The sequence below is a fragment of the Dendrobium catenatum genome, unplaced genomic scaffold, assembly GCF_001605985.2.
Source record: "Dendrobium catenatum unplaced genomic scaffold, ASM160598v2 original_scaffold_254917, whole genome shotgun sequence".
In the NCBI taxonomy this organism is placed as follows: domain Eukaryota; kingdom Viridiplantae; phylum Streptophyta; class Magnoliopsida; order Asparagales; family Orchidaceae; genus Dendrobium; species Dendrobium catenatum.
The window spans coordinates 1263089-1288208 of NW_021573316.1; the positions used below are offsets into that span (position 1 = coordinate 1263089).

At 36.1% G+C, this 25120-nt stretch overlaps 1 protein-coding gene across 2 annotated transcripts in view; it reads right to left on the reverse strand.

Annotated features, from left to right (window-relative positions):
- The window catches only part of LOC110103539 (transcription initiation factor TFIID subunit 4b-like), a 29945-nt gene that overhangs the window by 1133 nt on the left and 3692 nt on the right, over nucleotides 1-25120 (reverse strand). The window contains exons 3-13 of one of the 2 annotated variants that reach the window (XM_020832300.2): nucleotides 11050-11717; nucleotides 10619-10714; nucleotides 10395-10451; nucleotides 9505-10308; nucleotides 6000-6115; nucleotides 5843-5930; nucleotides 5551-5686; nucleotides 5401-5456; nucleotides 5258-5314; nucleotides 5035-5178; nucleotides 39-122 (exon numbers count right to left, since the gene is read on the reverse strand). In XM_020832300.2, the coding sequence (XP_020687959.1) occupies nucleotides 39-122; nucleotides 5035-5178; nucleotides 5258-5314; nucleotides 5401-5456; nucleotides 5551-5686; nucleotides 5843-5930; nucleotides 6000-6115; nucleotides 9505-10308; nucleotides 10395-10451; nucleotides 10619-10714; nucleotides 11050-11717 (2306 nt within the window). Of the gene's footprint in view, nucleotides 1-35; nucleotides 123-5034; nucleotides 5179-5257; nucleotides 5315-5400; nucleotides 5457-5550; nucleotides 5687-5842; nucleotides 5931-5999; nucleotides 6116-9504; nucleotides 10309-10394; nucleotides 10452-10618; nucleotides 10715-11049; nucleotides 11718-25120 lie in introns of both variants that reach the window. The other variant, XM_020832299.2, reaches the window with a different exon arrangement.

Here is a 25120-nt window from a genome sequence, read left to right on the forward strand (position 1 = left end):
TTCCATTCTTTTTATGTTTAATACAGTGATACCACCACCTTGGTTGCCTTTAGACGACCTTCATCCTTTTCCTTGTCCTTTTCTTTGTCCTTCTCTGCTTCACTTCCAGATTTCATGTCGACCTGCCATCATACAAGATTAGGAATTAGGATCTCTAACTTTTTTTGGGGAGTTCGAAAGCATATTAAAATATTGGATAAAACAGATTTTGAAGAATGATATCAATAAACTTGTTTGTCCAATCTATATAAAATGAGTAAGTTGAAAAGATTTGATCGAACAGAAAAACATACTCTACTTTTGGACTAGTTAATTTATGTTAATTAAGCATTAAATAGAATTCAAATGCTGAAACGGACTTAAATAGATTTAAGAAGACTTTAATAAATCAAGCTTAATAGATCACATAAAATAATAACTAAATTTTCCTGGTCAATACATTATGTTTCTTATTTTTCTAAAATCAAAAACATTTTAAGAAGACTTTAGAAGAAAATGAAAAAAGGAGAAGAGGGTTCCAAGTTTGACTAGGATCTAAAAGTGTCAACACGGGTCAAAAAGAGTCAAGAAGAAGCATGTGAGATTGTACAGCCCACATTCACCCAAGTCAATGCCTTCAATGGCCTCATCCAAGTCTCCAGAAAACCTATCAACGTGATGTGAAACCAGAAATTGTTTTATGATATTAATAAAAGTTGTTGAGCAATGATATAATTAATCTAAAGGCATCTCAAAATTAAAACTCAAGGAATCTCTTAGAAGCAAACGATGTTTAGGCAATCAATTACAACTAAATTTGCAAGTTCTTTAAAATAACAACTTAAACAAAAATAATGGAATGATTAGTCAACTAGAATCCGGCGGTTAACAAATTGATCGGTTCACCTTGAGGTCCAAAGTCGCTCTCCTACTTCTAGGATTGGCGGAGGAAGAAGAACCACACGAGTAACGAAATCACTCCAAGGTAGACGGTGAAGACGATCCGTAGCGAGGGCGAGGGAACCGGCGGCGGTGGGGATTGCCGGCGGCTTGTGATTGTCCAATGGCCGAATAGTAGGTTCTCTTCAACTGACAACGCCAATTGGTACGAAATGCGGTTGATGTATCCGTCTACTGTAATATCCCAACCCGGTTAGGGATCAAAGAAAGGTGATCGTAAGATGTCGGTTCTCCAGTTGGAATCCTCTACGAATCCGTGATAAAATTCCGGATCCGCCATTCATGTTCGTGATGAGTGGAGAAGAGAAGAGAGAGGGGGAGGGGAGGTGGAGGCGGCGGTTTTGGAGAGAGGAGGGCTTAGGTGAGCTAGAGGGAGAGGGATGAATTTAAAAAACTGAAATTAATTTTAGCTTCAAGTGGTTTTGGAGGGAGATTAATTTGAAATTTCAAATTAATTCAATAATGGCCATGGGTTTTAATGGAGGAGGTAATTAGGGGCTGATTTGGTGGAATTTTGAATTTAAATTGGGAGAGAGAAAAGCCCATTAAGGGGGCCGGCCATATGGGGAGGAGAGAGAGGCTTAGGAATTAAGAAAGTGGGGACCACAGGGTGTTAATTAATTCTAATCAAATCTGAATTTAATTTCAGATTTGATTGAATTTGAAATAACTCCCGAATTTGAAATAAAATGAGAGTGAAAACAGTTTGAATTTCAAATAGATTTAAACTCCTTTAAATGTCTTTCCTAAATAGAGACAAACTAATTAGGAAAGCAATTTAATATAGGAGAATTTGAAATTCGAAAAGAAGAGGGCCTAGAGGGGGCCGGCGGCAAAGAGGGAGGCCACGGGTGGAGGGTTGGATCCGGCGGCTGGCTGCTGGCCGCGGGGAGCTGGGAGGGCCGCCGGTGGTTGGTCCAGCCAAGGGAGGCCGGCGGTGGAGCTGGTGGGATGGTGGGGAATTTGGGAGAAGGGAGGTTTCGGCTAAGTAGGGGAAGAAGGAGATAGGTGTAAGGGAAAAGAAATTTAGCAAGCTACAAACCTTGAACACCACCTCCACAAGAACTCGCTAAGAGATCTTGGGAATCACACGAACTCGCAAAGAGATCAATAATAAGAGAATTTCAATTCATCAACAATAATCCCTCATACAAAGCATGGAGACCCTTATATATATGGGCCTCAAGTCTAAGAAAATAGAAAAAGACACAAATGCCCACGGGGCTACAAAAGAGACTCACTACCCTCAGGGGTATACTAGGAAACTGAAATAACATAAATAAAATGAGAAAATACATCAAAAGTACAGACTATGAATCGTGGCCATCGATCTACGTCTCCGTCGATGGTACACGTGTCGAAATCTCTGACTGATATCCGCATCACAACGTCCAGCAAAAGCCTTAACTAAAGTTTCGTTTGGAATGACTTTCTTACTGCTTCTTAAAGTTGCTTATTAGTAAAAAAATTAAAAAAATTTGTATTAGAAAACAACTTTAAGAATGTAACATAAAGTCAAGATAACTTTAACTCGTTGGCATATAGTGCCAACAAACACAAACTATATGAATAAAAAAACTGTGGGTGGGCTCTTGAAGAATTCTGTGCTTAGATTTGCTTCCGTTTTTGAGAGAACATTATCAGATTTAAAGGTTAAATATTTCAAATTCTTAGTTAACTAGAGTTTAATTCCATTTTTGAGAGAACATTATGAGATTTAAAGGTTAAATCGCTTGAGGTTTCCTCGATATTTCAAATTCTTAGTTGACTAGAGTTTAATTAAGAATTGGGGCATTGAGGTTTTTCACAAGTAGAACCACCCATGGTTAAATAAGATTTCGACTTATAGGTCAAGAACACTCAATTAAAAACATCAATTAAGCTCGAAGTTAGAAATCATTATTACAAGTGAACTGAGGTGGATGAGTGATCAACCCGATCAAAATTCAACATTCTAATGGACTCAATTTATCAAAGTTAGAGGGTTATCTACCATAACTTCTAGCCAGCCTAATAGCTGAAATAATATTTAAGTGTTGCCCTCTCTCGATTATTCCAAGCAAATCGAGGTGGCAATATACTGAAAGACAAATTCTTTTATGATGAAATCCAAAATTCACTTTATATTGAAAAGTCAAGAGGTACAAAGGATGAACATGGTTCAAGGCTACTAGGCATAACCAACAAAGGCTCCTAAGAATGGCATGCTCAATTCATATATCCAAGAGTAAACTCGAACCCACTCCAAAAGAGGAATGTCCTAAAGCATAATTGGCATGGGGTTGCACTTTGTTGCAAAGTTGTATCAAACATTTGACTCAATAAATGAGCCTCGAGGAATGATTCCTTCCATTTTGAGGTTATTCAACCATACAATACTGAACTTTATCACATCCACTTGTTACCATGTGAAGGGAGTCTAAAGTTAAGATTACACATTTGTATCATTGCCACCAAAATGGCCAATGATTGGGTCCTACTTCCTAGGGAAGACCCAAGCATTGGGGTATGAAATAATGGGTTTGTTGCTCCAGTGACAATCATATCAATTAGTTAGCACTCACATCTCAAGGAAATCCCACAAATGGGACTTACAGTCCTAAGGATGCGAGAAGTTCAAATATTGGATTTGCAGCTCCGAAGAGAAAGAAGCTCGTTGATTAGAATTATAACTCTAGAAAGAATGGTCCAAACGGGTGGTCCATGTGACTAACTAGTTTTACAAGGGCTTTACAACACATGCAATGACTTTCAACCTTGAGAAGGGTGATCTAGAGACAAAACATACAGCTCTGTACAGAGGGGCCTAAAAGTACGGTCCATGGGAAATATGAGTTTTGTACCGTATAACACATATGGAACTCACAACGGAAAAGAAAAGCAATCTATATAGCTGGGGTTATAGCTCTGACTACTAAGAGGCCCAAGAGTCTGTTTAACGAATCTTCACATCATAACACTGAAGTCCTTACATAAATGGATTTCTAAATATCTTAGCAAAGCTTGAAGTTGAGTTATTGTCCCTGAATGTACTATAAAATTCAATGCACCACATCCAACCACTAGCACCTTCTGGACCTAAAGCCGAGCCAAATTATTATCTAAAAACAAACTATAAAAACCTATAGTTAAGTTAATCCATGCAATAATTCTACTTAACCATTAAATATCATATTCCAAATTATTCTTTTGAATATCAATTAAGAGGTTACCCGATAAACAGTTCATCAATTAGATCTTTAAAAGCTTATGACAACAACTAAGCTAATAATAAATTAGTAATTATTACGGCTCAATTAAGCATATCAATCTTTACTAAAGCTACCTAGGAACTAGCTTGTGTAACTCGTTACACTGTTCTCTTCGTACTAAAGACACCAACATCCTCATTGTACATTTTCTATTTGGCGGTGCAACGACTCAAGTGTAATTATGCCTTTGGCATCGTTGTAGGAGTATGGATTTAAGTTAGATTTAATTTAGATAAACTCACAGATTGACCAAGAACAGTTTTAGCAAATCTTAAATGCATCAAAACAACCCTTGTCGTTTGTGCTGATAGGCTTAGTCGTGATTCAATAATGATAAATACAAAGAGCAATGAAGCAGTGTTTCAAGCACTTAAGAGAAACCTGCTCAATGGAACAGTAAGAACAAAGCAATAAACTAGCTAAAGCAGCATAATATTTCGTCTATGTCTCTTCTCCTTCAAAACAGAGTTTTTATCCTTTTCTAAGCTAAGGATTTCTTTGCTAAAAAAAACTAATACTAGCTGAAAAGTACTAGAGTACTATGCTTAACAGAAAAAAGAAATAAACGGTTGTGGATGGGTAGTGGGCACATGAGCATCATCATGGCATGCCAGCTCAGCCAAATAACCGCATCAAGCAATATATGGAAAGATAAAAGTGTAAATTTGTATATTAAATTAATTGTTATCTTGCAGTAAAAGGATGGCAATAGTAGACAAAAACCTGTAATTTCAATCAAAGATCAAAAATATGTAGGCATACTAGGATGGTGTTTTGTTTTTTTTTTTTAATTGAAATTACACTAGAAAATTTATGTAAAAAAGGCAAGTAGCACATTACTCACATCAATAGCTTTTCGGAGCTTTTCTGCCTCCTCGGCCTGTTTTTTATCCCAGTCATCTTTTATTTTTTTGTTTATCGCCAAGATTTGCCGTCCAACATCTGACGTAACAACAAATCGCCGTCTTGCCTTTTCGCTATCAACCCTCTTAAAACATTTAAATGATAAGTCACAAAGGAGATACTACAAGGATAAAGAGAAGAGCAAACAAGTAGATAAGATCCACCTGCTTTGCCAACTTTATCAAGTAACTTAATAACCCACGCAAACGCTCTTCTACACACTGATGAAAAGGTATGATTTTAGGCACCAAAATAATCAAGAAATAGGCGCAAAGAACTCTTCTAATTAGTTAATATGTTGTCTAACCAGAGACAAGCATCGCTCCACATCACCACCAATGCTCTTTAAACCATGTTTGGATGCTGCAAGGGAATCAAGAAATCAAATTAATGTTTTGATTCGTAGTAAAAGAATTTTAATAATAGAAAAAATAATAATCATGTTTTAACAAGTAACTGATTTCTGCTAGCTTTTTCTGAAGAGAACCCCTCAAGAGAATTAATCTTTCTTCTTCCTCCTGCACAACTCTTCGACTTGCTTCAGAAGCCCGGCTCTCCTCTTTAGGAGCACACAATAGCTGCTCCTCTTCCTCCTACAAAAAAGTAAAATACAGAATTACACACTTGACTCCCAGTGCTACCAAATGCAAACAATGCAGTAAGGACGCACATGCCTTCAGTAAAAACACCATACTCAGATATCAATAAAATGGGAACAATGAAGTACATAATGAAGCAAAGCACCATACCCTAAGATTAACACCACTGACGGCTGTAACATCATTTAGCTGATCGATGCTCTGATCATGGAATGCCCCAGAAGTCTTCTGCTTTTTACTTCAAGGTAGGAAAAAATATGATTAGCATTGTGTAAATCAAATACTTCAACAAAAGTATAATGCTAACCTCGATGGAGGTGAAGTGCCTGGAGCTTCCAATGGCTTTTTGTGCCCAGCAGAAGTTTTTTTCTGGGGAGTTTTTGTTGCATTCCCCGAAACAAGCAATGGCGTTGCAGATGAAATCTGGGATGGAAAATATTAGCATAACGCCATCAAAGGAAGCATTTAAGGTTGAAAAATGTGGAGATTTCACATCCGACATCTAATGGGGTAGTTCTTAAAATCGGCTCTACAACAACAACAACAACAACAACAACAAGCTTTTATCCCAATTCGTGGGGTCTAACTATATGAATCATTTTTTCTCTATTATGTCTTACTAAGAGTCAAATTATTATTTATATCTAATAAAAAATGTCATTTTTAATGTTTTCTAACCAAGTCTTTTTAGATCTACCTCTATCTTTCTTAATATAGGTCAGATTCATGATTTAAAAAGGCGTTTGAGGTGTACGCCTCAAGGCGCACCTCGATTTGAGGCGCAACTTAGATGCCTCAAGACTTAAGCCTAAGTGGTTTGGTCGAGGCTTACAATTTTCTTCATTGAGGCATACACCTTGAAGCGTAACGCCTCAAGGCAGTTTGAAACACTACCTCGATCAATTTTATTTTATTTTATTTAGTTTGGAAGAGTCGAGAGAGCTTATTAGATTTAGGGTTTCGTCGGTTCAAAACATTTGTTTCAATCTTCACCCCTCCCCCCTTCTGTAGCTCGCAGTGAAGGAAACGCTCTCGGCTTCTTGTGCACTGCTTTGGCCTCGCCTGCTTCGACCTCGACTACTTCATCCTCGACTACTTCGGTCACACTTCGTCTCAATATGAATTCTTCATGACAAGGTAAGGATCCATCTTCCCTTTTGAGCATGGAGGCATCAAGATCTTTTCTTAAATTTGTATGATTGAATCTTATGGAAGCATCATTTAGACATAATAAAATTGGGTTGATGGAGAAAAGAGTGATTTTTGTGAGTATTTACTTTGAATCTTGTGTTCTAGAATCATTGATCTTCAAACAAGTCATTATGTTCGTCATGTACTTAATATTATTTTATGAGTTATTTATAATTTTTAGTAATTAATTTTTTTCATTTTGAGGCTTACGCCTCGATTTTCCTCGAGGCATATGCCTCACCTCGCTAGGACAAAACACCAAGGTTCCTGCTATTGCCTTTTAAAATGTTGCTCAGATCTAATACATCTAGTCTCCTAACAGTGTCATCTGAAGGCCTACGTTTTATGTGACCAAACCATCTACGACGCCTCTCACTAATATTATTTATCATAGCGAGTTACTCCAACATTTTCACGTATATGCTCATTTCGCATTATGTCTCTAAGTGTAAAGCTACTCATCCACTTAAGCATCCTCATCTCTGCAATATTATACTTAATTTTATGCTTCTCTTTTAATTGCTAACATTATGAACCATAAAATATTGTAGGTTCACCACCATTTTATAAAATTTTCTTTTAAGTTTGAGGGGTACTTTTCTACCACACAACAGGCCCAATGCATTCCTCCACTTCAACCATCCAACTTGAATTATACTAATAATATCCTCATCTATTTCACCATCATTTTGAACAACATACCCGAGATATCTAAAACATGCACACTTATTAATGACTTGATCACCCAATATCACAATCCCGACACAAGATCTATCACTACTAAATTTATGCTACATGTATTTGATTTTATATCTACTCAAATGAAAACCTTTAGACACTAAGGTTGACCTACATATTTCAAGTTTTCCATCAACTCCCTCCTTAATGTCATCAACAAGAACAATATAATCGCAAAAAGCATACATCAAAGCGCATTCTCTTGTAAATGTCTAGTAAGAACATCCAAGACTGAAGCAAAAAGATATGGGCTTAAATTTGATCCTTGATGTAATCTATTTGAAATAGGAAAACACTTGGTTAAATCACATTGTATTTGAACAATAGTAACGACTCATGTATACATATACTTAATAACTTGAATATAAGTATTATTAACTCATTTCTTTTCTAGAACTCCCCAGAGCACTTCTCTTGGAACTTTATCATATACTTTCTCTAATCAATAAATATCATATGCATATCCTCCTTACTCTCTCTGTACTTCTTGATCAAACCTCTCAACAAATGTGTATCTTCCATAATAGACCTACATAGGAATCCAAACTGATTTTGAAAAATACTGGTATCATATCATAGCCTATGCTCAATTACTCTCTCCCATAATTTTAATGTATGATATATTGACTTAATTCCTCTATAATTTGCATATTCTTGTGTATCATCTTTATTCTTAAAAATATGAATCAACACTCTTTCTCCACTCATCTGACATCTTTTTAGTCTTCAAAATAATATTAAAGAGTTTAATAAGCAAAAAAAATCCACATTTCTATTGAAATATCATCTGGTCCTACTGTTTTTTTATACTTCATTTTCTTTGAAGTCTCTTTAACTTCGGTTTAAATAATACGATGATAAAAATAAAAAATCTTTATTTTTATTTAGGGTGCTAAGATCACTAAAGTCAATCGTATTCTCACAACCTTCATTAAAAAGTTTATCAAAATATATGATCCATCTATGTTGAATATTCTCTTCTAAGAAAATTACTTTTTGATCTTCTTCCTTAATGCATTTCACTTGAACTAAATCTTTACTTATATTATCTCTTTGCTTGACTAACTTATACATATATATTTCACCCTCCTTAGTATTTAATCTATTATATAAATCACTAAAAGTTAAAATTTTGCATTACATATTACTTTCTTAGACCCCCTAAGGGCTCCTCTATAAACTTTTATATTTAAATAAATTTTTATAATAAAACTTCTTAAATATTACCTTTTTTGCATATTTTAATTCCACGGTCAACTATTTTTACTTTTAAGAGTTTTTATTTTTAATTCTCCAAACACATACTTTGCAGCATTCCTGACCTTACTAGTAGACCATATCTTATACATTCATTAACTTCTGATTTTGTGCTAGTCTATCCAATAAGCATAAAATATATAAAAGCATATAGAATGCAAACTTCCTTGAAATTCCCCAATCCATGAAGTTTAAAATTAGTTTAAAGTTTAAACCATAATTAGCATCGAAATTCTTCCCGAATAATCCTTGTCCAGGGTTTCTGTCGACGTAAAAGGCTTCTTGAATAAGTCATTTTGACCCGTAAGACTTGAAGTATGTTTTGTCAATCATTTGAGATCCAAAATCAGCTGTTTAGCAGACAGCTAAACTAATTTGAAGGATGAGATTTTATTTACCTTTTTACAGCATAATTTGATTCAGCTATCATCTATGCCAGCAGAAATAAGTAAGAAAATACAGCATCGTGAACAAAGCTAATCACAAAAAAATTTACACCACAGTTATTCAAAAGTAATCATTCACATCTCTTGATGAAATGGCTAGAAAGTATGCAGACTAGGGAAAGAATAGGCCATGAGAAAACCTGTTTAAATATGTCAAGAATTCTTTTATAAGATAGTAACCTGCATTGTTCCATCATTGATTGGTGTTGGTCCAGAAACATGATTTCCAACTGTAGTCATAGGGGTTGAAAGCCCCATTCTAGAAGACAACTCATTTTGTTCAACGTCGCTTACCCCAAATAAAGAGCTTTCTGGAACTGTCAGTTGAGGTCTGCCAAGGGGTTCAGAAGCCTGGTCAATTATTTCTGGCTTAACAAGACTCATTGATGACATAGCAGCACTTCGTTGTTCCTTGTTTGGATAAGCTTGCATTGTAACAGGACTTTGCTGCAACAATGTATGACTGGCTAAAGAACCGCCATGAATTCTCTTGGATTCATTGCCAGTATTTTGTATTTCATACTTTGACATATGTGCCATACCCATGAGCTGACTAGACCCAAGTTGGGTTGCATTAATGCCTTGAGCATGAAGTGCTTGTTTTGTTTGTGAAACCTGGCCCTGTGACTTTTGAACAGTTGCTTGAGCACCAATTGAATGCCTAGGATAAGGATGAGAATTAAAATTAGATGATGTGTTTCCATACATCGAGAAGGATGATTGTGGGACTTGTGTATGCTGAGGCAGTTTGTTAACTGCTTGCAATGAGGTCATAGTACTTTCCTTTTCTTGGTTCCCTGCATTCAAACCAGCAGAGCGTGTTTGACCAAAATGCATTGCCTTTCCTTCTGACTTAATATCTACTTCTCGGGACTTCTGGATACTATTGTCAACTGTTGGGAAGCTTGTCTCAGTTTGCCTTTGGATTGTTGAAGCTGAAACAATGGGGAGCTGCCGAGGGGGAGATTTCTGCCCCTTTTGGTTCTGGGAAGATGACATGAGATGAAATGGTGGAACATCTAAGATTTGGCAAATCACCAATGAAATGGAAGATTTCAGGAGGCTTGTACCTGTAAAGAATATAGGTTTGGGTTCATCGGAGGATTTCGATTTGCTGGAGCTTGAAGCTGCGTAAGATAAAAATATAAAGTTGATGGTATCCCATTACAATCATCATATAAACCCAAAAAATTGGTTAAGTGCGTCGCATTTCTTATAATTCTAACAAGTCCATCTCTCCAATAACAACAATCATGAAAATTTGCACAGTTATGATAAATAATTAATCACTCACCTGCACTTGAAGTTTCTGAGCTGCCTGTCTAAGCATCTGGTCACCAACAATATTCCTGATAACCCTCAAGAAGTCATCCTTGCTGACTTCATTACTCTACAAAACCAAAACTTAGAGTTTGCTAGAAGCAGATTTACCACACATTAGACATCCCAGCTCAGCGAAAACATCACATACTAACATCAAAATGGAGCTTCTTAAAGAACGCTCATGAAGAAGTCAATATATCAGCAGATAATTTTATTTAACAAATGTTCGCATACAAAAGCCACTTTCAAAAGATTTATCTTGTAAGAAAAAGAGCTCTCATGCAACAGTATAACCAAATCCAATGCAAAATACTACAATCACACAAATCCAAAAGGTAATCAATCAGCTAGCAAGTTTATGATGTTGTGAATTACTTTTTACTGTAAGCAAGTATGTCTCACCCTTAGCTTAGAAAAGATGGCCTGAAGCTGCATTGATCTATCCTTATCAAGATGAGGACGTAGAATTGGGATTAACAAGTGGAATGGTATGGTAGGTATCTGTTTCGTTTGTCTAGCTGAATTGGTTGCTTCACTAGAAACCTGTGGCTGTTGAACATTCAAATGATGCAAATTATGTAGATGGTTTTCTTCATTGGAAGCTAATGATTGTTGAACATTCAACTGCTGAGAACTGTGAGTTTGACTCGTAGATGACTGAACTCCTTCCTGTTTGTGAGGTTGAAAAGAAATTTTCTCAATAGTCTTCATTTCATCCTTTTCAACAGCTGGGGAAGGTTTCCACTGCTTGGATTGAGGATGTTTGTCTTGAGAGAGGTGATGACCGCTATCTGACTGACTTTCTGTTGCTTGATCGTTTTCATTGGCACCAAGTTCTTGTTTTGTCTGCTCTGTTTGAGAAAGATGCTGCTTTAAGGACTGCAAGTGCTGCTCTTCTGTTTGCCGCATCGCTTGTCCAATATTTTCATCTTCAGTGCAAGCTTTCCATTGTTCAAGTAATTGTTTTGATACAGAGACGCTTCCTTGTACGACATTTTCATCTTGGCCAGATGTTTTCCATTTCTCAAGCAATTGTTGTGGTGTAGCATTGCTAACTTGACTGTTCAATTCTGCATCATTAAAAGTCAAACAAATTAAAGACCATAAATGATAAATAAAAGAAAGAGATAAAAAATTGAGCAGTAGGGAGACCAGCATCTTAAATTTTATATCACAACATAATTAGATTACAAGAATACAACTACAACAATAACATCAAATATTTATCCCACTACATGGGATTAGCTACATGAATCCTTCTTTTTTCATTTTATCCTTTTAAGAGTCAAATTCTCATTTAAATCTAATAAAAAGAGATCATTTCTAATACTTTCTAATCAAATCTTTTTAAGTTTACCTCTACCTTCCAATATAGGTTTGATCTAATACATCTATTCTCCTTACCAAGTCATCGGAAGGCCTATGATTTATGTGACAAAACCATGTAAGACACCTCTCTCTAATCTTACCACCGGAGCTACTCCAACCTTTTATATTAGATTATAAGAATAGATCAACTGCAATATGAGGTCAACTTGTGCCATAAAAGATAGCCAAAATGCTAAAATTCAAATCATAAATTGATGCATGGGGGTGAGGGTTGATGGAAGTCAGACACAAATAGTAATTAAAATAATTTAATTTTTAATTAGCCAAAAGGTGTGAAAGTATTAATTAAAATTTAGAAACATGCTCAAAGGACCCCTAATATGTGAGAAAATATTTAATATCTCAACTATATGTTATAATTAGATATTGACTCACATTGACCTATTATTGAACAGTTCATGACTTCGAGCCTCCTTCAAATGATCTAAATTGATTCTTAGGTAATTTATTTTACCCAGAGACAATTTGCACAATAAATGTAGAATCAAGCAAAATATTTTAATTTCAAGTTGAGAGCAAGTTATTTGTTGATGTGTTGCTGCTCACTAACTTGAGATAAATAGAAATATTTATGAAATATAATGGCATGAATGTGGAAAAAAAAAATCATCGCAAGATTATTTAAAACTCTTTGCATAATTTTGGTTGAATGGAATTAAATTTTTCTTCAAAAAAAAAAGAAAAGTAAATATCATTCAATGTCATATGCATGCAAAGCCCAATAATTCCTTCTTCACACATCTCTCCATCTTCTATTGATCTATGATTGTTCTTTTATTAGAAGAGGATATTCAACAAAGGTAGATGAGATATTTTGATTAACATTTCAATAAAGATTGTGAGAATACTATTGACTTTATTGACCTTAACATCATAAATGAAAATAAAGATTTTTGTTTTTATTGACGTATTAGTAAAACCGAAGTTAGAGGGCTTTAAAGAAAATGAAGTGTGGAAAAGTTGTTGGACCTAACGATATTCCCATAGAGTTGTAAAAATGCTTAGGAGATGAAGGAATTTCTTGGCTTAAAAAAATTTTCAATATTATTTTGAAGACTACAATAAATCCCAAATGAGTGGAGTGTAGTGAATCCTATTTTTAAGAATAAAGGTGATGCACAACAGTGTACGAATTATAGAGGAATTAAGTTAATGTGTCATACTTTAAAACTATGGGATAGAGTTATTGAGCATAGGTTATGATGTGATACTAATGTTTCTCAAAATAAAATTTGGATTCATGCCAAGTAGGTCTATTATGGAAGCTATACATTTATTAAGAGGTCTGATGGAAAAGTATAGACAGAATAAGGAGGATCTACATATGATATTTATTGATTTATAAAAATCATATGATGAAGTTCAAAGAGAAGTGATATGGAGAGCTCTAGAAAAGAAAGAGATTAATAATGCTTATATAAGTCATTAAGGATATGTATGCAGGAGTTGCTACTTGTGTTCAAACACGAGATGGTTTGACCAAGTATTTTCCCATTTTAGTTGGATTACATCAAGGAACAGCTTTAAGCTCATATCTTTTTACTTTATGGGTGTTCTAACTAGACATTAACAAGAGGATGTACCTTGGTGTATGCTTTTTGCTGATCATATTCTCCTTGTTGATAAGACTAGAGAGGGAGTTGAAGGCAAGCTTGAATTATGGAGGTTAACCTTAGAATCTAAAGATTGTCGTTTGAGTGGATCTAAGATCAAATACATGGAGTGTAATTTTAGTAGTAATAGATCTAATGGGAGATTGTGACTTTGGGCGATCAAATCATTAATAAGAGTGCATGTTTTAGATATAGCGGGCCTATTGTTCAAAGTGATGATGAAATAGATGAGGATATTATTAGTATAATTCAAGTTGGATGGTTGAAGTGGAGGAATGCATCAGGCCTATTGTGTGGTGGAAAAGTAGTCCTCAAACTTTAGGGAAAATTCTATAAGATGGTAGTGAGACCTGCAATGCTTTATGGCGATTGGCACATAATGTTGCCATTAAAAGAGAAGCATAAAATTAAGTGTTGTAGAGATGAGGATACTAAGGTGGATGAGTGGCTTTACTCTTAGAGACAGAATGTGAAACGAGCATATATATGAAAAGGTTGGAGTAGCTCTAGTGGTAGATAAGATTAGAGAGAGACGCCTAAGATGGTTGGTCACATAAAACATCGGCCTTCCGATGATCTTGTTTGGAGAGTAGATGTATTAGATTTGGCTTATGTTAAAAAAGGTAGAGGTAGTAGACTTAAAAGACTTGCTTAGAAAATTTTAGAAAAGACATTTTTTTGTTTGATTTAAATGAGAATTTGACTCTTAAAAAGATACAATGGATAAAAAAAGATTCATGTAGTTGATCCTACATTGTGGGATAAAAGCTTGATGTTGTTGTTGTATCCCATTTTATCTTATACTTCTTACCAACTTTATGCAATGAAAAAAGTTGTCCATTTCAATTTCTAGCCATATTTCAAAAAACTTCTACACACTGAAGCCGCCAACTTGAAATGCCTAAACATTGACGTGAAATGAATACAAAAGTAAAAGTAAAAAAAATAAAATATAAAACAAAAACTTTGACCACTTCCTCCTATCACACGTTGATCATCTCACCCAAATCATTGGTCCAATGCAACTAACTTATATGTTTTTTTTTTTCTTTTTTTTCCTAAGTACAACTGACTTAGATTACTTAAATCATCACCCACATATATGTCGCTCATTATTATTATCACTACTTTCATAGCCTTCGCTATTGGTATTACATCAAGATAATGTGACAACAACATCAAGTCTTTGTCCCACTATGTGGGGTCAACTACATGAATCCTTTTTCGTCATTGTGTCCTGCTAAAAGTCAAATTTTCATTTAAATCTAATAAAGAAAGATCATTTCTAATATTTTCTAACCAAATCTTTTTAAGTCTACCTCTACCTTTCTTAACATAAGTCAAATATAATACCTCAACTTTCCTAACCGGGTCATCGGAAGGCCTCCATTCAATGTGACCAAACCATCTAAGGCGACTCTCTCTAATCTTATCTTCCACTGGAGCTACTCCAACATTTTCACGTATATGCTCATTTCGTATCCTATCTCTAAGAGTAAAGCCACTCATCCACCTAAGCATCCTCATCTCTGCAACACTTAACTTAGTATTATGCTTCTCTTTTAATGGCCAACATTCGGCACAATAAAACATTGCAGGTCTCACCACCATCTTATAGAATTTTCCCTTAAATTTGAGGGGTCTCACCACCATCAAGATAATGTGAGAATGACAAAATTTTATAATCGTGTTGCAAAACAAATGATAATGGCAGTATGTTGATTGTGGATATATTTTATTTCACATTCATGTCCTCTATGGTATCGCAATCACTTGCTATGAGTTGCAAAAAAATTGGATCACAACATCACGTAATCGATATTTGAGCTCCATTTGTCATGTTTGTCAATCATCTTTTCATTGCTGGTGATTAGTTACTATTTCAAGGAGTTATGAAGCATCAGAATTAGCAGACTAAACCTTCTTCAGAAAATAAAGAACCAATTTTGTAGGTGCTTTTCTTTGTAGGATTATCAAAACCAACATATACTCCACTAATATGCTTCCATTTGCACAGCCTCCGACCTCAACAACCACTCCGCCTGGTGCATGCCCTGGATGCTTAGAGTTGGAGCCTAGGGGCATTGTAATTGACACATCAAATCAACTTGGTAGAACAGAATTTCTTTTCAATTGAGAGAAAGTCGATACAGCACATCAAGAGGGCTTTGAAACAACTTTCATGTTCTTTTTTTGTGTTATACTTATATTTATTGAATTTCATTTAGGAGCTATTTGGTTTAAACAGGAATGCAAAGCAAAAAAGACTGCAGTGGAAAGTAAAGGTAGTATATTAAATATGCTTTTGAGTTGTAAGGTTGAGAGGACTATAAATGCAGGAATTTATTTTTTGTCCGCTTTGAAGTAATGGAATGCAAAGTAAAATAGTAGTACATTTTGAACAATATTTGATCCGAGTCGTCCAATGGTGAGGGTGGTGGTCAACCGCAGCGGTGGTCAATACTCGACATCACTCTTACTAAAGTTGTATATTTGGGATTCACTCAAAATGGACAAATTCCAAAGACACTTAAAATGAAGTAGAGGATGAATTCCAAATTCACTCCCAAAGTACTTTGCATTTTAAGCGCAGCTATCTAAACACCTCAATTTTCAAAACACATGCATTTATTTAATGAGCGGAGTAAAGTTGTAATTTTAATTTATGTTTGTAGAAGTGTATTAGGGAAACTCTATTAATGTATTCGTGGCTAATTAGGATGCCATGAAATATCCACATGCATGGGCCATGCGAGGAAGTAGGAACAGCCAAGCAAGGAATTGTCAAGGATACCGACCAATACATGAAGAGGTTGGGTCCAAGTGAAAGAGCACATGGATATCTTCATTATCAAGCTAACAATGTTGAAGAAGTGCATTTCTCATGCAAAAATCATGGTCAACCATCAGCCTGCATCTTCTACATTTCAAGAAACCACCTCTATAGACTAGGACGGTGGCTCCACATTTTCTTGGGACTAACGGCCAACCACCCCTCTCGTTCTCAGGAACTATAAAGATAATTGGTTCAAAAAAATATTACTTTATATATTGCATCTCCCACTTTACCGTCAAGAGAAACAAATGAAAACATTTAAGAATTCTACAATTTTAACATCATTTTCTTAAAAAGGTGGACATGAACTAGAATTAAAGACCATTCAAACTTAAGAGGTTCAAAGTCTTAAACTCGCTCAAAAATTGCTGGATATTTGACTCTACACAAGTCAATTTCAAGATCCACTCCATAATTGAAATTGATATCAAGTTTCCCCTCACTCACTCAAATATAGTTTAAGTCGACTGGAACAGGACTCAAAATGAGTATTTATATAAAAATACAGTATAATATAATATAATACATGTATAATATGTATTATACTATTAATATTTATGTATATAATTAATAAGATCAATTTCAAGTCAACAAAAAAATGGTTTTGATTTGATCCGAATCACTCAAACCTGACTTGAAATCAATCCTAATAGAATAAAAATTACTTGCAATCTATGGCAGAGAATCATTTCAGTTGCTATGGCATCATAATATTAAGACTTAAAAATTAGCCTTCATCAAACATAACCTATTTGTCTTCCACTTATCTTCCATTTAAGATGAACTAGCACTCAATTTTACCATGATGGATCAAAAGACTCGTACAGAAGTCAAGGCCAATCAGGTATTTGATAAAATTCTTAAGTGGTTCCAACAATTTCTTACTTGGGTTATCGAATTATGCCTACATCTTAAACGGCCAGAGATCCATACATATAAATTTTTTTATGAACTCCTAGCAAGAGAAAGCATGGCTAGCTACAGATCGGTAAGCTAGTTGTATCCTGTTGCTTTCTAACCTCAAATTCCCTTCCACACATTAGGAGTTTATTTGGGTTCACAAAAGAGGAAGTGGAAAAAGAAAAATGGCGGAAGTGGGATTACTTTAGCTATTGAATGATAGGAAAAGTGGGACTCTACTTATTTATATAAGTGAAATAAAAAAGCTCTTTCGCCAGGTTTTTGGCCTTATATACTCAAAAGCTGCTCCAAAATGGTCATAAGAATAAAGAAATAGATTAGTACAATTTATAGTGCTAAAATTATGAGTTTAAAAAAAGGACCATGACCACTATTTTTCATCACAATAACATAAATATTCAACAGTTATAATTTATCAAACTATAACGGTATAACCAGACATGTTATGAATCAGAGAGTTTGGTAGCTAAAAAAGTTGTTGACATTCATGTCGAGTGGACAAAATTAAAATTTGTGACATGGGTTTGCTATAAATCTTGTAATGATAGGTACAGCAAAAATTACTAAATCATAATGAGTTTCGAGTTGCACCAATTGAAAATAAAGGGGTCAAAAGAATATTAAAATGATTTTTACAAGTATAAAAGGGGGCATGATGACAAATAAACTTGGGATAAATTAAGTCGAAATAATTAAGAAAAATAAAATGTGCTGGGCAAAGGTAAAAATATTTAGTAATAATGAACAAATGGTAATGTTAAATACTCAAATATTGCATGTAGCATTTAAAAAACATATACAAATGGAGAATGACAAAAAAAAAAGCAAACCTCAAATTATTAAGGATAGAACAAATGAAGATCCTGATAAAACTATAAATGTGGATGAGTTCAAGGTGATTTCTATTCTTGCTAAATTGGCACACCTGAATGTTGTTAATAGAATAAAAGTTGTGCTTGCAGCATTCACTTTCTATCCGCCACTTCCTCCTATTAAAAAATTTCTACTTACAATCCTAATCATCCATTTAATCACATCCATGACATTGTAACTAATATTACTATTGTAATACTTTGGTTTCATAGTTTTCTGTAACACTTCATTGTTGCTGGTAAGTAATGAGAAAAGTCCATTAGCTTCTTCATCTTCGTTTCTTCTCCAATTACCTCAAAATGCTTAGTTAGCATGGTATTAAAGCTCTTCTAAGTCTCCTGACATTAAGCTTCCCTTCTTTATTGCATTTACTTCTTTCTACTTCATGGCTTCTTAAATTTCCATGAATAGTGATGAAGATGCAACTCCTCTGGTTGGCAGTTCTCCCATTCCTCAACTAATTTTTTTGCCTAACATAAAAAATGTTGTGATCATTCAGCTAACTTCCAAAAATCATCTAACCTAGCATATAAAAATCCTCAATATTTTAGAGCAAATGGAATTAAAGGTAATCTTGATGGTTCCATTGCTGTTCCCTCTCGACAAATCTCTACCATTGCTGGTGAAATTATTCCCAACCCACAAGCCACAACACTCCATTTGGATGTTGGTCGATCAAAATTTCGCAGTTGCTTTGTTCTCTACCATAACCACAGCTTCATTGCCCTACATTTTAAATCTTGATTCTTGTGTTGAGATTTGGACTACCATTGACAGTAGATTGTAGAAATAAATCATTCTCATATACTTGAGTTGAAAAATGAGCTTCATCACATTTCTATGAAAAATCAATCTATGTAATAATACCTCTCTGAAATTAAAACGAAGGTGGACACTATAGCTGCGATGGGTTCTTCTCTGGATCCTGAAGATAAAATCCTTTATACTCTCAATGGTCTGCATTCTTCAAAACTATGATTAGGACAAATATCCAACCATTAATTTTGGTACATTTCTATTCACTATTTTATGAACTTGGTAAATAAATTTGTGTTGAATACTTCAAGCCATTCAGATTTTGAACAATATGTAACAATTAATGCAACTTGTAGAGTCGCAATAGAGGTTCGAGCTATCCATTCTTTGCTCAATCAAAACACAAGCATAACTCTGATTTGTTCAACTCTCAAGGACGTCAATTATGTTTCACACAATGAGGCGAAAGTAGCAATTAGGAGTACGATTAATGTCAAATCTATCGAAAACCTGGTCATTCTAAACTTAAATGTTGGCACTTAATAACATAAATTACTATAATAGTGATGCACCTCATACACTTACTGCGAATGCGTTGGCTAAATCCAATATATGATATTTTTACAAAGGATATACATGTTGCAACTCGAGCTCACGAGTTTATATTTTTGATGATAACAAACATTGTAGCTCACATCCTTATGTCTACTTGTATTTGCAATGTATATTTGTTTGTGTGTACTAACATTTCAAGAACACCATGCACCATCCAACGAAGATTCAAGGCTCAAGATTGGGTAAAAAAATGTTATGTTGCAATATTTTTTGTAATATTCATTAATGTATTTTTGATTTCTTGAGTCAAGTCATGTAAAGGTGTATGCTAGTTTGGTGACCATGCACACACACTCAGGGGAAGTGAGTTTGAGTCAAAACTAGAAGTTGAAATTTTGAATTAATCATACTGTACGATCCGCTCATCTAACTAATCGTACTGGACGATCAATTATGATCATGAAAAATAGTTGTCAATCATAATTTAGGCAAGATTTTGAATTTCATATATTGTTATAATCGTCCAGGACAATGTACATCGTACTGGACGATCTATGACAATCATGCCTAAATTGATCATATGATTAGTCAATCGAATCTGCTTAATTTTGATATTCTGATCGTACTGTACGAACTTGATCGTACTATACGATCAACAGAGACGATTTTGGTCGTCCTATGTTTCGTCCTGGACGAACTGCATTTCGGTTGAACTAATCGTCCCGGACGATCTCATAATCATACTGAATGATATGTTCAAATACTAGAACTGATCGTATAGGGCAATGCTGATCGTACTGGCAGAAAGGGCTATTTTTGTACTTATCGTACATGCGATCTAAGGATCGTACTATACGATCTTTGACGACTGAAATGATTTTTTTGGATTTTTTAAGCCCTCTATTTAAGCTTTCTCCAAAGACATTGTCATGCATTAAGTCTTCATTTTTTTGGAGAAAACTTGACGAGAGAGCCTTGAAAGGAAGAGAGGAAATAGTGGAGTTTGAGAGGGAGAAGATCCTTGTTGGGTTCAAGGGAGTGTGGAGGGAGTTTCACACGGTTGCTCCGTCAAGCTTGCATCTTAGTACCATCGGATTCAAGATTTGTCTTAAGGGAAATTTTGAGAAGAAGAAGATATCTTTTGTGTCAAAGGATCCGGCTACTCCACCGCATCGGGGAAGGTCAAAGTGATTCAAGGTTCTCTGCCTCACCAAGAGGGTGAAAAGGAGTCCAGGTTCTTTGCCTCACAGGAGGGTGAAAAGGAGTCAAGGTACTCTGCCTATGAAAGGAGTTCGGTCCTCTGTCGCACCGGATTGATGGAAGAGAGTTTGTAAGGGCTTCTTCGCTTAGCTGTGGGGGCTCAAAGAGAGACACTATAGTGATAGTGCAATACCCGGAGTGGGTGACTCCGGGGAGTAGACGTAAGTCATGGTTTGACCGAACCACTATAAAATATGGTGTATTCTTTCTGATTTTATTTTCTACCGTTTATTTTTTCACATTTTATTTTTTATTATAACTACTTTGTTGAAAATATGTGATTGATATTATATTGTATTGATTAAATTATTATCACCATTTTTGTAACTTTTGATAAGTGTACTATCTTCCGCATCAAGTGATAATATTGCTTCCCTCTTGGTTAGCATCGGGACTAATTCCATAAAAATTTAACAACCCTCCTCGGACTTTCACTACATCTCATATCACCTCTAATTCGAAGCAATTTGTTTACTTGCACGCGTATCATGAAAATCAACAAGGTGTTGTTGGGAATTAACAAACTCTCTCAATCTCTAATATTGGTCAAGTACTTCTTCCTACCCCCTCACTGTAAGCTTCTTCTATTTCCACTTCATATTTCAAAATTTTCAAAAATCTTGTATTTGTTCATCGTCGAACCGTCGACAACTCATGTTCCATTTTCTTTGTTACATATGGTTATCATATTAAAGATGGGAAGACCAATTGAACGATTCTCTCAAAATTTGGTCTTGACAAGCTTTATCATATTCATCTTCATCCCCAACCTTCCCAAGACTTTAGTCATGTTGGTTTCATCTCTATTGAAAACTCCACTACTACTTGGCATTGATACTTAGGACATCCTCATTCAGCTATTCTCTCTATTATAGCCAATTTAGGCACTAATATATGTATTCTCTTGCTATTTTTCCTATATATATGGCTCTCTTCCCCCCTGTAAGGTGATGAAGATTATTTTTGAATGAATTTTGATTTTAGCCTATTCTCTTGTGTGAGAGTAAGTGTGATGGAGTGATGAAGCCTTAGGAGAAGGCAAATGAAGTACCCAATAGCCCATTAAGGTGAGCTCTTAGTTTCCCCCTTGTATCTCTTCCCCTTTTCCTCCTTCCTCCCTAACCGTCGATCAATCCCCCCACCCCCCCCCACTCTCCTTGTGACCTTCCCTCTCTTGGCCAACCACCCCTTCCCCTTCCACCGCCCACAGCAAGCCCACCACCACCACCACCCCATCCAAGTCCCCAATCCAAAATTTTCAAATCTGAAATTTTGACCTTCGGGATTCCAATTGGACCCCACTTGTCACTTGGAATTCTGAATTCATAAGTTACTCCTCTCCTTCTTTTTCATTTTCAAAATTAGCTGGGAATTGGAAAAGCCACAACCCCTTCGCTTTCCCCATGGTTGGCTCACTCTTGGAACTCTTCATGTTAATTAATAAAAAGTTGATCCATTACTTGCAAAGTTCACTTTAACTTTTCCACTTTTCAAAACTATTTTTCTATTTTTCAACCCCACCCTCTCTCATTCCCCTAAGAACCCTCTTCCCTTTCCCCATGATTGGCCCACTCTTGGAACTCTCCATGTTAGTTGATGGAAAGTTAGTCCATTAATTGCAAAGTTCAATTTAACTTTTTCCCCTTTTCAAAACTACTTTTTTCATTTTCCAAACTACCATCTCCCATTCCCCTAAGTCCTACCACTCTAATTAACCTCACACCATTCCTAATCTCCACCAAATAGCAAAAATCGTGGCCTCCCTCCTTTCAAATTTCAACCAGCATCTCTTCTTCTCCACTGTGAAGCAAGACACAAGGAAGGCACTACGGAGCAACCCTTTGAAGATCAGCCAGCCTAGACCACATCACACATGAAGGAAGCTTCTCTACGACGCAGATAGCTAAGTCTTTCTACTCTTACTTCATACACTTAAGTAGTTATCTTTGAAGTCCAATTATTTGTGACATCACTATTTTCATGATAATTTAAATCCACTATCTTCTTAAATCGTTGAGTACATGGTCTTGCAGTGACTAATCTATGTTAAATGTTGGATTTTTTGCCAAACCATGTTAGCTAAGTTATTGATTTGATTTATCCTTCTTGAATTCTAAAACTTTGGTTGTAGTTAATTGTTATTTGTGGATTGCCTTTCTTACTTGTTTTTGTCAAAATCTCAGTCATCCCTTAGTATTTGATCCCACGGTCAGGATGAGAATCCGTGGGAGGCTCACCTGGATCATGCCAATATCCTTCTATATTTGGATAGCTGAATTAGGAAGGATTATATTCAGGCAATTATGTATCAATTAGAAGTTATTTATTTCTTTATTAAGACATCTTGTATAGATCTATAAATAGGGATAATTTTGTATAATAATGAGAAGGTATTTTTACCCTTCTCAAATTCTATGAATTCTAACATGGTATCAGAGCCAACGGCCTTCATTGCCGTGGAAAAAAGATCACTGAAGAAAAAAAAAAAAAAAAAAAAACGAAGTAAATCGGAAGCTGCTTGCGGGAAGAGGTCTTGCCGAGCCTAACGGAAGACGAACCCGAAGCCTCGACGCAAGAAGGGTCGCTCGACTCTCAACCACCCTAGCCGTATCTCTAGGTCGAGCTCAGGTAGAAGCTGCTCGGGAGAAGTTCTATCGGACATCAAAAGACAAAAAGAATCCGCTTGAAGACGGCTCTTGGAAGCTCCTTCGATCTTCCTGTCTCACTCGGATACGCCAGACAGAGCCGTGCTGAAGAAGACGACGTAGACGGAGCCCTTCCAAGCGGAACCTTGCCGACGGAAGACGTGGGACGAAGCCTGGCCGACTAGACGCAGTATTCAGCTGTGGAGAAGCTAGCGGGACGAGAGCCCTCATGCGTGCGAGTCTTCCAATCTTTCCGTCTGCGCAAGGTGCGACCACGAAACCTGGTTCCGTCGACGACTATGGCTCGCACGCGGTCGACTTGGGAGACTCAGCCATCCTTCTTCCGATCTGAGTCAGGAGGAACCAGACTCTGCCTAGAGCTCCGCTCCAGCCGTTGTTGGCAAAGCTCCATCTGCGGAAAGTGCGACCGCGAAGCCTCGCGAATACAAAGAAAGGATGGAGCGGTGCCGACGAAGCCAAATACCCAACGGAACCTACGGGACGAGCGACTCGATCGGAACTTCCAATCTAAGCCGAAGGAGCGTCGTACCCGATCCGACAGAAAGGGAAAGTCAACGAAGGAGCGAAGCAGCCCACTCGATAACCCCTTCCGATCGCAAATCCCAGACGATCCACGCCTGCGACTCGCGGGAGGAAGCCAAGCCCGCGTGCGACTTGGGGGGTGGAACCGCAACCCGTGCCCTACTCCAATCCGAGCCTTTTTTTTTTAAGGCTCGGCCGGTTCGATTTAAAAAAAAAAAAAAAAAAAAAAAATTTTTTTAAAAAAAAAAAAAAACTTTTTTAGTGAAAATAATTAAAAAAAAAAAGTTGAGAAAATCTTTATCATCGACCTTTATTGTCGACAAGGGAAATTTTCTCCGAGAAGCCTTCATTGTTGAATTTCTGAGGAATACAAAGTTACCACCACCGACCTTCATTGCTGGAATTCTGAGAAATAAGGGTTCCCACTACCGGCCTTCATTGTTGGAACTATGAGAAATACAGGTTCCCACTACCGGTCTTCATTGCTGGAATTATGAGGAATACAAGTTCCCACAACCGGCCTTAATTGTCGGAATTTTGAGGATTGTTTTCCATCATCGGTCTTCATTGCCGGCTTTCTCTGGTGGTTGATATCCTATCCATAATCAATGTAGCTCTATCTATTAGCGAGTAATTGCAAGCTGGTCTCCAGCTTGAGGGGGAGTGTCAAAATCTCAGTCATCCCTTAGTATTTGATCCCACGGTCAGGATGAGAATCCGTGGGAGGCTCACCTGGATCACGCCAATATCCTTCTATATTTGGATAGCTGAATTAGGAAGGATTATATTGAGGCAATTATGTATCAATTAGAAGTTATTTATTTCTTTATTAAGACATCTTGTATAGATCTATAAATATGGATAATTTTTGTATAATAATGAGAAGGTATTTTTACCCTTCTCAAATTCTATGAATTCTAATAGTTTTGAAGCTTGTTTTATGCATCCCCATGATTAATAACTTACTTATTTTACATTCAACTTGTGTTTAATTTCATAATGCAAGTCTTCACATGCTAGTCGCCTAGTCCTACATCATTTAATATCAGAGAGAGGTTGCCCTAGTTGCATGTGCTTAGATC